The following is a 15,054-nucleotide window of genomic DNA, read 5'->3' on the forward strand; positions in this document are numbered from 1 at the left end:
CCTCACGTAACTTGGTGGCCTACTGTACCTGAAAGGCAAGGAAGGTTTATGCTACCTGGCTCAGAGAGCACTCGTTGGTTAATTGCTTTGAGTGCTTCTGCTGCCTGGCCCCACTGATTGGACCATTGAGCCTCAGCACAGCCTGCAGCTCCTAACCCCATGTTTGCTGCCAGGGGTTGGTTAACCAATTTGCCTCATGCTTACTGGTTAATCGTTTAACAGCCCTGCTGTCAGAGTGGCTGAGCGCTGGATTGAACAGCCCAGGGAATCTCCATCACAAGAGGGTTTTAAGAGCAGATCAGACAAACTCCTGCCAGGGTTGGAGTAGATGACGCCTGGGTCCCACATTGAGTGCAGGAAGCCCTTCCAGTCCTGTGACTCCAAGCCCAGCTCAGCCCGCTCCTGTGAGCTCCTCGCTGCACATACCCTGCCAGCCCTTTTGCTAGTGCCCGGTGTGCTCATGTCTCGCTTGGGCCCTGGGACAGCACTCCGATTGAGGTTGGTGCACACACAATGTCAGAAATCATTGGCCTATTTATTCCATCTGGGTAGCAGCCTGGGGTTTTGATGGTGTTAGTGCAGATGGGGAAACTGAGGCACGGGGGGTGATGGTGCGGCTCATCCAACATCAACCAGTGAGTGTGTGGCAGAGCTGGGAGTAGGGCTTTGGATGCCCCAGCTCCGGGCGTGATTCCCAGCTGTCTGTGTTGTGCTTAGTGCGGTGTTAGTCCTGTGGCTTTGTCAGTCAATCACTGGCAGCTGGCAGGGGCTCTCGCGTCCTGTGCACAGGAGAGAATTGGCTTGTATGAAACTCACTCTGGGGCTGAGGCTGTGTGGGAGGAAGGGTCTGTGTGCAGGAAGGGGAGGCCAGAGAGTAGGAAGCAGGACAGTTGCATGGGGGGCTGGGGTTACAGCAGAGCAGCCCAGCCCTGTGTGGACGCCCCTCCTGCAGGTGAGGAAGCCGGGGAGAGATTCGGAAGCCAGCCTGCGAGATAACTCCCCAGAGCAATAGGGCCACAGAGCCGGCAGCTTCGAACAAGAACTCCCCTGCCCAGAACTTGTTGGCCACCTCGAGCCGGCACAGTGCAACAGCCTGCAGCACTTGAACCTGCTCCCTGGCAGAGCTCGCCCTGCCTATCCAGGAGCACACCTGGGGCCTGTGAGACCCAGCAGGAAGCAGGTCTGAGGGGTGAAAGCCTCTGCCAGCTGGGAGCTGCTCTGCAACCATAAAGAGCCCAGCTGGGTGGTGGGGCTGGGGAAGCCACGGGGGGCCGTGATGACAGAGGGTGCATGGGGGTTTTCTGGTTGAGCACATCGGCCCCATGCAGGGCCCCTTCCCATCTACACAGCGCATCAACCCTTCCTTTCCCCTCCTGGGACCCTTGCATTGCACCTGTCCCCCCCGCACGTCCTCCTGAGACCCTGCAGCGTGGGCTCAGTCCTTGGCTCCAGCCATCTCGGTGGGAGAAGGACAGCCTGGGCACTGGTATTTCTATAACAATAGATTGCTATTGTTATCTGTGACAGCCCCACTCCTGCACTCTGGGCTCTGGGGCAGTTCCCACTGTGGGGTTGGGTCTGGGCCTGGCACACTGGGCTACGTAGCGTGCTGCTGCCTGGTGGGAGCTCAGAGTCGCCCGTGTGGTTTTGCGCTTGGTGTCTTCAAGGGCTGGTGCAGAGAGACCGTCCTGCCCCAGCTGCCTGCCCCTTGCTGCCGGTGGCACTGCTGCCCTAGAGCAAACACCAGCCCCGCCAGTGCAGCCTGGCACTAGCACTGCCACGCCATGCCCTGGGCTCCACTTGCGCCCTTGGGGCGGGGGGATGTGTTTGAGGGTCCATTCCTGACCAGTCGGTGCTCAGCACCTCTCCTGTCACTCTCTCTCCCCCGGGCAGGTTAAGGGGATCCCCAAGCAGAGCAACCCCCTGCGTGCCATTACTCTGCTGCCAGCGCGGCGGGAGGGCCGGGTTCCAGCCTGTCCTGCTGGCCCCAAGCTGGGCAAAGCAGAGCGCCGTGTGCTCGGGAGAGGCACGAGGCAGCTGCAGGCTCTGACAGGTGGAAATGCTCCCAGGGCCGGTAAAGAGCGGGCGGCACATGGATCTGCAGCAGAGCTGCTGGCCCCAGCCCAGTGGGATTCCTGCCTCATTAGCTGCCCCTGGTGGGCAGGAGTGTGGGGCTGTGCCTAGGCTGGCCTGGCAGGCGTCGTTTCCGACACGCTCCCCTTTGAAACACGTCTGGTTTGACGAGGGATTTTTGTGTCACTCTGGCATATCGGTGAGTGCGTGCATGGACCCTCCCGGCCCACAGTTCCCTTCCCTCAGGGTACTGCCTCATGGCAGTGCCCCACACTCCGGGGTTCTCTCCTTCCAGGGAGCCCCTAGCCCCACCCTGTCTCAGTGACCAGTCACCATCTAGCCCCTTAACCGCCGGGTAAAGTGCAGTCTGAAATGGGTACTCGTCTTTGGTGAGGGGCTTGCCCGGGCAGCCTCCCAGAGCCCCCCTGCCCCGCTCTGTCTCGAGAAGCCAGATTCCCCTGCTCCACAGCTGGAGCAAGAGTCCTGTCTCCTCATCTCCTGGAGCCCCTATGTGCAGCAGCCCTAGCTGGGCCCTAAGGGCAGCGTCGCTGCTGGCTGCAGGCTCAGTCCTCTCCCAAGGCCGGGGTAAGCTTTGGTGCACCCACAGCGGGGTGACTGCCCTGCTGCTGAGCTGTCGAATGTGCTCGGCTACCAATGTGATCTGTTTTTTTTGTGGAGGAGGAGCAGAAATCTGCCCCCTTCACAGACTGCTGGAGGAGTAGGCTGGGAGTGCGGGCTTGTGGCAGAGCCTGTCCCTGCACGGCTATTTAGCCCATGCCCAGCTCCACAGCAGACTGGTGCTGACGTGGGGCATGGGCTCGTTTGGTAGGACAAAGCGTTTCCTGGTGCAGTGACAATTACTGCTGGATTTGGGCCATTGGGACCGTGTGCGTTTTGCTGCACAGCTCAGGTCAGAGACCCTGGGCCAGACTCGGAGCAGTTCTGGTCCAGAGGCTCCATGGTAGAGATGTAGGCAACTAATCCTTTTTTAAACTCCTCAAGTGCTGGGGCACCCACCAGCTGCGTAAAGAACAGGGTCTGCCTTAAGTGCCTCTTGGTCTGCCTTCCCCTGCTAGGTTGCAGAGCCCTCTGCTCTCAGATACTTGCTGTCTGAGCAGGTCCGTACAGTCGCCTGTTAGCTTCCTGTTTGATAAGAAAGCATATAAAACTGGTGGAGCACTTCCACGCACGCAGCCAGAGGTCAATACTGCACATGCGATGGCAGGACAGAGTTACAAACCTGGGAGTCCTGGACAGAGCAGGAACCATGAGCATTGAAGCCATGATTCTGAAAGTCCAGCTTCGCTGGACAGGGCACGTCATATGAATGGAGGAGTCAAGAATCCCTAAGCAACTCCTCTACGGTGAACTCTCCCAGGGCAAAAGGAATCAAGGCAGGCCTTGCAAGAGGCATAAAGGCTGCATGAAGGCCAACATTGCTCAATTGTTTAAAACCAGAGCAGCTAGAGCAGCATGCAAAAGACCGAACAGGCTGGTGTGCTCTCGTACGATGCACATATGACAACTTGGAAGAGCAGCAACGCGTACGCCTCATTGTTGCTCGTGAGAGGAAGAAAGCAACAGCAACAGCAGCAGCCGCACCAACAGAGCCAGGACAGTTCCCTTGCCCCCACTGTGAACGCCCAGGCTGTTCAAAGCTTGGACTCCTCAGCCACATGCGAGTCCGCAACCGATGAGGCTGTGCAAGCTCAAGACGTCATCGTCGGACATGACGGACCACCTACTGATAAGCTTCCTCTGCTTCCCGGCCACCCCAGTGAGACCTTGTCCAGTTTGAGTCAGAACAGCTCCTGGGGGACAGTTAGGGTGTCCGGCTCGGGGAATTGCGGTGGAACCAAGTTATGCTGTTTCAAACTGTCCCTGTTTTGTTGGTCGCTAGCGGAGACTCCGGGCCAGCATGTCCACGAGAGGCTGTGAAATGGAAGCTAGCTTGGTGCCTGCTGGGTGGAGGCTCTTTTCTGGAGCAGTCTGGCCAGTGTGAGTCTCTCACCAAGGTTACGGGTGTGGCTCTGATGTGGAGGAGGGTAGAGCAAAGCCCCTGACAGCCTAGGGATGCATTCGTGGGTTGCAAATCATTCCTGGAAATCCCGGTTACTGGGTCTGCAAGTTAACAGTGTGTCCGGAAGGAGCAGAGCCCGCTCACCTGGACTGCCAGGTGAGTGACGCTGATCCAGGGGTGCAGGGTAGGCAGTGCAGCAGACAGTCCTGGGGACCCGCGTACAGTGCTGCAGGTGGGAGCTTCCTGAGCCCAGGTAGGGAACACCCACCAGGCTGTGCTCCGCATGAGCAAGGCGACCAGGGAGGTGAGTTACTTACGGTTCCGTGTTGAGTCACATGGCAGAGAGGAGGCTGGAAGAGCAGCGTTTCAGCTGGTGAGCAGCCTCCCTGGCCTTTTATTGGGCTAATGGCGTTCTGCTGCTGTAAGGGAAGGCTCAGATAGCCACTTAGACGCATTACCTCCTTGGTAGGCAATTGCTTGGTGTCTTCCCGGTGAGGTGTCTGACTTTGCACCATGTGACACTGGGATTAAGAAGCAGAGGTGTACAGTTAACGTGGCCCAAGATACACAGGCTAAAAACTGGCACATGGGAAGATCACAGACTGTAACTGTAAACATCACCAAAGAGGTGGATTCCAGTGGGTTCCTGCAGGGGTCAGTTCTTGGTGTTTATCAATGACCTGGAAGAAAATGTAAAATCATCACTGATAAAGTTGCAGATAATGCGAAACTTGGGGGAAGGGAAATAGTGCCGACAACAGGTCACGGATACCGAGCGATCTGGATCATTTAGCGAACTGGGCGCGAGCAAACTGTGCATTTTAATATGGCAAAATGTAAATGTCCGCATGGAGGACAAAGGCTTCAGCCCACGCTTACAGGGAAGGGGTTGGGGGAAGCGGGATTCTGAGAAAGATTTGGGGTTCGTGGTGGACAGTCACATGAGCACAAGTTGCCCGTGTGATGCTCTGGCCAAAAGATGTCCTGGATCCTGGGTTGCGTGAACGGGGATCTGAGCTGAGCGGCTGTTATAACTCTGCGTATGGCACAGGTGTGACGGCTGCTGGGTGCCTGTGTCCAGTCCTGGTGTCCACAATTTTAGGAGGAGGTTGGCAAATTGGAGAGGGTCAGAGAGGAACTCCAGGACTCTCTAAAGGAGCTTATGGGTGTCACAGCTCTTGGGCTGCTGGCAGGTGTGTCCTGCTGTGGGGACCCTGTGAAATTCTGAGGCGCCACTATCTGCCTAGGTGGGGGGTTAAACAAACCTGTGTGTGGGAAGGGGATGGGGCTCTGAGTCTGGGCTCCCCTGCCCCAAGTCCTGTTAGTGTGAAACTTGCCTAGCAGCCACTATGCCAGGGTCCTTGTCTCACTGAAGGCTGGGCGCGGGGAGCTGGGAAATGGCCTTCTGCTGCGCAGATCCCAACGAGGCCCAGGGGACTCCTCTCTGGGCTGCAGAGCCACCTGCCCTTGTTCCAACCCCCACGTGATGGACAGGCCTGTGGGCCCAGGCCCCCTTGTCACTGATGTGGGGTGACATGCCCAGGACTTGGTGTCTGTGAGTCCCGACAGGATTAAATATTTAACAGCCGGCTCCTCCGCCTGGCTGGGGACGGTCCGACAAAGTCCAGCGGCTGGAACTCAGCGAGGCAAGCTCAGGCTGGGAACGAGGGCAGACGTTTGGACCAATGGGCAGAGGGTTGTGCAGAGTCTCCGCTGCTGACCTGAGGGGATATTTTCCCCTCAGACCTGCTCTTGGGGCTGGTGCTCTGCGCAGGTCAGACCAGGTGATTGCAATGGTGCTCTCCAGGGGTGAGTTGGTGTGACGCACACCCCACATTCACCATCAGTGCTGTGCCGCTTCTGGGCAGCGCAGGGCCAGAGCGGCCCCTTCTCTGGAGCGGTGCGGCACGAGCATCCTATCTCATGCGGCTCTTGGGCGGCGCTGCTCCAGTGGGGGGAGGAGGCTGCCCCCATGCGCGCAGGAAGTGGTGGGGAGCGGGTGGGGCAAAGGCAGGAGGGGCAGGGGTGTGATGGGGGTGGGACATGTGGCCAGTGCCGCCCCCCAGAATCTCTGCCCCCGTCGCCTCTCATCCTGTCTGGCCTTGGATGGGTCTGTGAGCAGGGGTGTGCGGGGAGGGGCTCAGAGGCCAGGCACTGGAGGGGATGAAGGGAGCGGTGGTAAAGACGCGGAGCACCTCTGGCTGTGTTTGTGTAGTGAGGCTCTCGCCTTGTGAGCCCTGCTGGCTGCCCCACCCGCCACGCTGGCTGCCGACAGCTCAGAGGACTCCCGTCCCCGCTCTTCGCTGCGGGGTGCTTCGTTCCCTACCTGTCCGGCACCGGCAGCCTCTCTGGGATGGGGTCAGATTCTGGGGTGAGATCTGCCCCGTTCGCTGATTCTGTAGAGTGGCAGCCTGCGATCTAGAATAGCAGCATGTTAGCCAGCAGGGAGCTGACTGTGGGGGAGATAATGACTGGTAAGTGCCTCTGGCACAGTGCTGCCGTTTTCTGTCCGTGGGTCGGGCGAGCCTGGTAAAGCAGGACAGAGATGCGAGCTCTCTGGATGCAGCAAGCCGGCTTTCAACCCTAGAGCAGACAGGGCGGCGGAGGCCAGGCTGCACTCTCTCCCTGGACGTGGTTTTAATTTCCTGTCCCCTTTCTCAGTCTACGCCGTCACGGCTCCTTTGGTCTCTATTGTCGAGCTTTCGTTGGCTAGCCAAAACAGAGAGGGGCTAGAGACGGGTGGTACTGGAAGGGCAGCTGGGGACAGAGGTGTCCCTGTTAGTTCTGTTCTGCAAACGTGGAGATTTTTATCAAGGTAACTAGAGCTGAACAAAAGGAGATTCCGAAGGCAGCTGTGCTGATGAATACCAAGGCACTCGGAGTGCGTGTCCTTCCTCTTGGCCGGGCTCGGGCAGTGCAAACGGGAAGGGCAACGTGCCAGTTTCCTAGCAGAACACGCTACCCCTTGTAGCCAGCAGAGCCATCAGACCTTCACGGTGGTTGTCAGGAAGCAGCAGGTACCCACTGGTGGCACAGTGGGAGCACGCGATGCATAATGGATAGATGCTTCACAACCCATCCGTTTCCCCATTTCACATCTCCTTGAGCCCGTGTGCCTGGGCTGCTCTCTGTCCTGCATCCGCTCAGCTCCGTGCCTCATTCACAACCGGCCACGTGGGAGGACCATGCAGCAGCCGGGAACCTGAGTCATGCACTGCAGGATGGCCCAGGCCCATAGCCAGGCCTGGGCTTCCCTGGCCAGGGACTAGGTTGTACTGGACTGCTGCCTGCTCCCATCCTAGCAGCAAATCCTTAGCAGGGGGATCTGAGGCTTGCCAGGCTGGTTAGGTCTGAGGCCGTCCCGTCCACATGCTTCTCCTGCCTCCCCTTCTCGGGAGCTGGCTTGGGCTCTGCTAACGGGCTTGGCAGATGTGCAGCCTGAGGGCTGATTGTACAGACTTCCCCCGCTCCCGGGTTAGAGCCCTGGATGGGGAGCACGCCAGAGCCAGGTCTGTTGTGGAAGAAAGGCCCAGCCCTCTGAGTGCCTGTTCACCACAGCCTGTATCTGCTGGGCACTGCAAATAGCCAGCACATGCTGCACTCGCTCAGAGGCTTAGCCTGTCCCCACCCAGTCTGAATTCTGGGCCTCTCCCAAGCGTTTTAATACAGTCTGTCGCTCAGAGTGGGCTGCCGCTTGTACAGGTTAAGCAAAGCGCTGGGGGAGCCCATGGCGTGAAGCACAGTTAACTCTTTCATATCCAACAAAACAAAGCAGCAGCAATGGAGCACTTTCAAGACGAAAGAAATGATTTATTCGGTGATGAGCTTTCGTGGGACAGACCCACTTCATCAGATCGGGTCTGTCCCACGAAAGCTCATCACCGAATAAATCATTTCGTTCGTCTTGAAAGTGCTCCATTGCTGCTGCTTTGTTTTGTTGGAGTACAGACTTACAGGGCCACCTTTCTGTTACTTATCTTTCGTTTCCAGCAGCCATGGCACTGGCAGGTTGCCCGATTAATCAAATGCTCTGGATAAGAGAGCGGTACGCCTAGCAATGCAGAACACAAAACAAAAACAAGATGAGATGTTAAGAAACAAACAACAACGTCTGCAGAGTGCTTTATTTACCTGCAGCGGGAGCACGGTATGCTGTATGCGCTGTATTTATTTGCATTTACTTTCACTATCCCGTACTTATGGAAAACGTAACTAAAACGGACTTCTAGTTAAAATGCTGGTTCTCTGAGAGTTCTGGGTGCTAGAATGCCGGGTATTTTACCGCACCCCCCTAGTGAGCCATAACCTCTGCTTCCCAGGGAACACCTGCCGGCTGCCTTTTTCTGCCTGGCTCCCACTGGGAGGGTGTAGGAACGGGAGCTGGGGAAAGGGGCAGGTTTCCCTCCCAGCAAAAGTTCCCCAAGAAGCACGAACGTTGGCACTTCCTGGCAGATCTCCTGTGCTGCCCTGAGGAGCGGCCTTGCCCCCATTGACTCCGGCTAAGTCTGCCAGACCTGATCTTCATGTGACCCGGCGTACCCAAGTGAGCCTGAGTGATGTGGGGGAGCTGACGAGAGCTGGGGATGTGCGGAGCACCTCGCTGCCTTGCTTCGAGCTGGCTGTGGTGGTACAAAGGAGGTGATGTCTGTTGGCTGCTTTGGTAAAAGTCACCGAATGTGGCTCCACTTGAACGTAAACCTGGCTCCGAGGTGGGATTCAGACTCTGGCTGAGCCCGACACCAAAGCACTTGGAAAAACTTCCAGCACGTAGCTTAAGTGCCTGGCTGGACAGAGGATTTAGGCTGGAGCTGCACAGGCCTACAGCCTGACGGGTCACGTCCCAGCCCTTTGGTAGTGAAACGGGGGCGGGAAGGTGAGATTTCCCTGGCTGGCGTTCATGTGTGCCCGTGTCCAGCTCCTGAACTCCTCAGCAGCTCGGCTTGGAGTAGCCGGATAGCGTGTGTCTACTCGGACTAGAGAAGGGATCCCGTCCCTTCGATAGCCACACACCTCAGTGCATCCTTGCCATGGAGACTCTCTCATGCACTGTCACTGGGGACCCTCTGGGAGGCTCTGATGAGAGGGCCTGGGGGCTTTTGCATCCCCAGCCTGTCTTCAGGCACTTAGAGCTTTCTGCAAACGTGGCTTGTTTGGGCAGCTGGTTCACAGAGGGCTGCTGGCATGTTGAGATGCAGCTGAGGCATTAGATGGCCCCTGAACCAGCCCTCTACGCGGGCTTTGAAGCTGGAGGCAATTTAGTGTAGAAATAACACAGTTAAAATATTTTCCCAGTTCGTTTTAGCCTGAAAGTTGAGCACAATGCAAAGACACGAGGTAAAAACTGAAGGCGCAGGCCCCCGCCACCCATATGGATGTTCCATAGGGGACTTCTCAGCAGTCCTGGTCAGGGCTGCCTCTTGGGATCCCCTCCTTCTGTAGGTTTGACGCCTTGCTCGTACGCTGGGCTCGCTCCCTGCAGTTGTGTCGGTGCTGATAACGCAGCCGGTGCTAGGCACTGAGTTTGGCTTTTCTGCAGGGAATGCATCACCCGCACTCCGTCCCTTTCCCCGAGGCCGCCCCTTGCCTCTTCCTGCCTCTGCTTCTCCTCCGAGGCTCTGCCCTCGCCCCACCTCTTCCTGTCCAGTTCTGCCTCCTCCCCAAGGCCTCTGCCCTCCTGCCTCTTGCTACTCTCTGCCCTCCCTTCAAGCTTCTCCCAGCTCTGCCAAGCGGCTGCGGCCGACCGGTGCTGGATGCTGTCTGGTTTTTCTCCAGGGGGTGTCCCCACCCTGGAGCACCAACGGTCGATGCCTGGTGCACGCTCCTGAGGGACAGCTTCCAGAGAGAAAGGGCAGCAGCATGCTGACAGGGTCCCCAGGCAGACTGATTAGCCTTATCCAGCCCTGTGGGCCTGGGCCCTCGCTGTCTCCCCCCCACTCCCTGGAGCCTTCCTGTAGCGTCTCACCAGCTGGGCCTGTCCAGCATCACAGCCTCCTGCTCCTCTGTCTTCCCTGCTGGGACCTCGGCATCAGCAGGTGCCACCTGGTAGCGTTTGCACAGCCTGCTTGGGCCTTGGCCGTGCTTTGGGATCGCCCGTCCCATCGGTGCCCTGTGTGCAGCTTAACATAACCAGGCTGTGTGGGATCCATCTCACACACCACCAGGTGCACCTGAGCCTGGCAGCAAAAATCCAAGGGCACCTCAGCCACTCTCTGGAGAAACCCAGCTGTCCCTGCCAGTGCCGTGTGTAGCCCTTTGAGGTGGAACGAGGCTGGGGGCCCATGGAGGGGGCTGGCCTTTTACGTGTGTGGCTTGGTGTAGGAGAGCCTGCAGAAGGGTGCAGGGGTCCCAGCTCCTCCCTTCTGCAGCCTAGGGGACACTGGGGAGGCTCTTCTGTATGCTACAGCAGCACCCAGCCTGGGTGGATTTTTTGAATGTGGGCAAAACAACATATTTTTCCCCTAACTTTGTTCAGCGAGATGGCTGGACCATTTATCTGAAACTTTCCAAACCTCCTCAGCTAAGGGCAGACACTCGGCAAGGAAAGTTTCAAGCCGAATGGTTAAATTTTGGCAAAGTTGTAAGAAATTGAAAAAAGGATCTTGTAATAGAAAGTATCTGGCAGCCTCAGCGATCGGCACTGCAACCTGCACTGGGTATAAAACTTGGTCTATTTTTTGTCCTCAGTCCTGACTGGCTGACCAGACGTCCAATTGCCCAGAAAATCAGCTGTAATGTTAGTTTACCGTTTAATGTTGTTGAAATCCTGAAATCGACGTGTTTCCCTGCGCAGTACAACGTGCGTTTGGGCAGCGGTGCTGCCGGCCATTATTCGCACTCTGCAAAGTGTCACCTTTCTACATTTCAGCAGCTCGCTAAGCAAAGGTCGGCAGCAAAGCCGCCATTAGCACTCTTTAGGTTGCAGCCTCAGAACTGCCGTTTCCAAGCTGCTGCTGGGTATTTCATTATGGGTTTACGTTTTGTTTGGAAATGCTCCTGAGCTGGCTCCTGGAGGAAGAGATTTCACCTGTGGACGCTGGGAAATGTCTGGGCTTCAGGCCGCTGTCTGGTACAAGCTTGGGTGAAGAAAGATTGGCAGGGCCGTGCCTAGAGAGGGACCGATGCCAGGGATCTGGCTCACCCTGCTGCAGTGGCTTGTGCACACATGGTGTTTTGGGGCAAATGCTGAGCTGGCACCCAGGCATTGTCCACAACAGAATGGGCAGGGGGTGGGATACAGCCCAGTGACGCTGCAGAACCCAGCTCCTCCAGCGCTTGCTACGTGCATGGAGCTTAGCTCCTGCTCGGGGTGAGGCAGACCAGGGAGGTGACCGCCAGCGGCCACGCTGGCTCTCGGTAGACTCGCCATCTGCCCAGGGCTACGGACTTGGCTCAGCTGCCTTCTGTGATGACAAAGGGTGGCTGTGCCAAATGGGTGTGGAATTGAGCCCCGTTGTATCAGGTCACAACTGCGCTCGCTCAGCTGCCCCTCCATCACCACCAGCCGCCCAAGGCCTACAAGGAGATGGCAGCACGCTGAGCTCTGCCTGACTCACCCGGTTGTTGTGAGCACACTCTGTCTGCCACTCGGAGGATCGGCCTGAGATCAGCTTGTGGAAGGGGAGGCCGGCAGGACCCCTAGTCCTGAGGGAGATTCCTGAGACACGAGCTGGGCTGGAGTTGAGGCCAAAGGCCTGTGCCAATACCCAACGGGTAGGCCCTCCGTGACCTCAGTCAGGGCTGGATCTAGCCCTACGTGAACATGGGCCTCCTGCTTGTTGGGAGCTGCTGAGCCCCAGCGCTGGAGTAGCTCCACGGGGGCACGCAAAGAGCTAGGTGCTAACCTTAGTTCACCGCCCCGGATTCTGGCTGCTCTCTGCCCTGCCCCGGTCTGCTTGTTAAGGCTCTCGACGGGAGCTGGAGGCCTTCCCATTGCGCGTGAGCGGCTCTCCTCATCCGGACGCTGGCGAGCTGCTCCCTCAGAGCTGCCTGCTGAGTTTCCTTCCCTGTTATCTCCCCTTGACGGCTCTTCTTTTAATCTCTCTGCAGAAACGCTAATGGACTCCACCACGGCGACGGCAGAGCTGGGCTGGACGGTGCATCCTCCCTCAGGGGTGAGTTCTCTGCTCTCTGGGGACCCAAGTCCCTTCCTCCGCCGGGGCTTAGGGGAGCAGTGGTTTAGGACCCGATGGGGGTATGGTAGCAGCCCCAGACGTTGCTGTTTAATGAGAGAGTCACGGCAATGGGAGCAAAACCGTCACCTCCCAAAATGTTGAGAACTGAGCGTGTTTTAGGAGAGGGGGAGATTTAAATACGTGTCTGTGAGATTAAGAGCCTGAGGGGCTCGTTTCCAGGGAACTATCACCATGGAATCGGGTCGCTGGGGGCCAGACCTGGCCGGGGTGACGCCCTGTTTGCTCGCAGTGCTGGGAGTCTGCTGGAGGACACACTGAGCAATGCCGAGTGAGACCTGGGCCCTCAGTGCGCACACCCCAGGCAGGTCGCTGAGGTGATTGGGACTCTGCCTACACTTCGCCCCAAGCACACCACTAGACACGGGCTTGCTCGGAGGCTGCTGCTACTCATGGCAGCTCAGCGCCTCATTGGCCTGCTTCGAATTGCCTCATGACCATACAGCCTCCCACGGGTGGTGGCATGCGTAGAAGCAGCCTGAGCTACAGCCTGAGGCCCTTCCTCCAGGTTCATCTGACTTGTTTTCCTCCTGGGCTCTGTTGATTACATGTGCAGCAGCAACCTGGAGATTTGGCACTGGGGCTGGGTTTGCCGCCTCCAAGGCAAAGAGAACTTCTGGGCTCCAGGCATGGGCCTCCCCTCAGGGGCTCCATCTGCGCAGGCTGGGGGACAGTCAGCGGGGCTCAGCTGTGCAGACCAGTGCTGTTCCCAGTGCTCCACGTGGCCCTGAGCCGAGAGCCTGGCCTTCCACACTGGGAGCCAGAGGCTGGAAAGCAGCAGGGCCCAGGGGCTGACAGACCAGCTCTGCCTGGGCGTGGACAGCTCAGGGGATGGGGCAGGTGGGTCTGGAGAGGAGGCAGCCATGAGAGATGAAACTGTGGTGGTCAGATCTGCCAGCAGCTCTGCTGCAGCAGCTGGGCTCAGCTATGGCCAGCGGTCAGTAGGGTCAACTCGGCAGTGTGTGGATAATCCAGCCCAAGGGAGAGCCCAGGGACGTAGTGGGGGAAGCAGCCTAACCACCGGTGCAGAGGAAGGCCATTGTCTCGTTTCCACCCCAGAGGCTGGGAGCAGGTCCCCCTCCAATGGCAGGCTCTAGAGCATGCTGTCGGCCTGGCGCCCGAGCCCCGAGGGAATGATGTATGCTCATGGGTGTCACCTGGGCATTGGCTCTCCCCTCGCAGCCCCTGGCGTGACTGGGGAGGTGCTGGGTGCTTGTCGAACCTGACGGCGGAGGTCGGCGGTTCAGCAGCCAGCCTCTTCCCATGAGCACGCCCCGCGGGATCGGCTGGCTGCGGAAAGTTTTGACGTTGCGCCCCTGGGGCTGAAAAACCAGGCCCGGGGACCAGCCTGGAGCTGCGTTTCTGTGCCTCGGCGAAGCGTGTCCTGCAGCCCTCGGGGAGGGGAGCTCCCTGGGCTGTTGCTGAGGCCCAGTCCGGGTCCCGCATGGACGCGGAACACCAAGTGGCTCCCTGGCTGCAGGAGCTGCCTGTCAAAATGAGTTTGATGGGCTGGGAGAGTCCTAAACCCAGCAGGACCCTCCTGGCCTCGTCTGGGGAAGGCTTTTCCCCCTGACTTCGTGGCTCTCAGTCTAGGGCAGTGGCCCCCCAAAGAGGATGGGGGCCCAGGCCAGCCTCCAAAGGGAGGGGGCGAGTGCCACCCAGCTCTTCTCCAGCCCCCTTCCCAATGGTGATGTGAACGTCTAACCGGTAAATCTCCCCCGGAACGCACAAGGTTACCCGGTAGGAGCTGAAGAAGTGGGGGTGGCTCCAGCATCACTTGGCCCACCACCTCCAGCGTGTCCAGAGCAGCCCCCCTGGCATGGGCCTGGCTCGCGAGCGCTGTGCTGGAGTGACCCCCTGGCTGCCCCGTCCTTCCCCATTGAATTGGTTACCCAGTTAACTAATTCAACAGGATTTTGTATCCCTATTTCCCAGCTGCAGCCCCCGCTCCTGGCTATGGCCTCAGCCCCTGCTCCTGGCTGCAGCTGCTCTCTGGGCTGCCGGCCCCCAGCTTGCACAGCTCAGGCACGGCCCCGGCTGGCTGTCGCTCCCCGTCCCATGGCATGTAAGGCGGGTGCAAGAGGAGAAGTTTGGGCCCCACTGGTGTAGCTCAGGGTCCCTCTGCAGCCTGTTCAGGTTGGCACCTCAGGACAGGGCAGAGGAAGTGACTGAGCCCCCTTCCCGCCTCCTTGGTCTCTCTGCCTCAGCCACATGCATGGCCGGGGTGGGCACAGGGTGTGGAAGCTTGGCTGCCCCCACTGTTCCCGCTGCCCCTTCTCTGTAGCTAGCTGGACAGTTTCCATTTCCCGGGCTGCTAATCACCTTCCGCAAGGGTTGACGTCCCGGCCTCTCAGCCAAGTCTCGGCCGGGGCTGGGACCGGGGCCGTTACCTCCAGGTTGGGAACTACTGAGAAAGCCGGTTCCCATGGAATGTCTGTTCCCTTTGCAAGCCCAGTGGGACCGGTAGGAGCACGTTTGAGAGAGGCATCGTGGTGCTTTACTGCAAGACTGTGCTGTTAACGGGCTGCTGGGGAGATCCGTGGTGTGACCTCCTTACAGGTGGGGTTCATATCCCGGCTGCAGTCCCCCACCCCCAGCAGCCCCAGAGTGCTGTGTACCCCTGCCCTGCAGAGCGATAGTTCCATGACGTTGGCCGTTCGTTCTCCCACGAGCTGAGCATGATGCTGGGCAGCAAATCCCTGTTGGGCTTCAGGCTCGCGACTGTGTTAAGTCAGGGTTTCCTCAACATTTCAAGCAGGTTAAAGGAGCCCC

General features: G+C 58.5%; 1 protein-coding gene across 3 annotated transcripts in view; it reads left to right on the top strand.

Annotated features, from left to right (window-relative positions):
* EPHB2 (EPH receptor B2) overlaps positions 1–15,054 on the top strand; it is a 224,150-nt gene that overhangs the window by 69,791 nt on the left and 139,305 nt on the right. For all 3 annotated transcript variants that reach the window (XM_074975904.1, XM_074975905.1, XM_074975906.1), the window contains exon 2: positions 12,140–12,204. In XM_074975904.1, coding sequence (XP_074832005.1) covers positions 12,140–12,204 — 65 coding nt within the window. The remainder of the gene's footprint in view (positions 1–12,139; positions 12,205–15,054) is intronic.

This window comes from Carettochelys insculpta, chromosome 23, assembly GCF_033958435.1.
Source record: "Carettochelys insculpta isolate YL-2023 chromosome 23, ASM3395843v1, whole genome shotgun sequence".
Classification (NCBI taxonomy): domain Eukaryota; kingdom Metazoa; phylum Chordata; order Testudines; family Carettochelyidae; genus Carettochelys; species Carettochelys insculpta.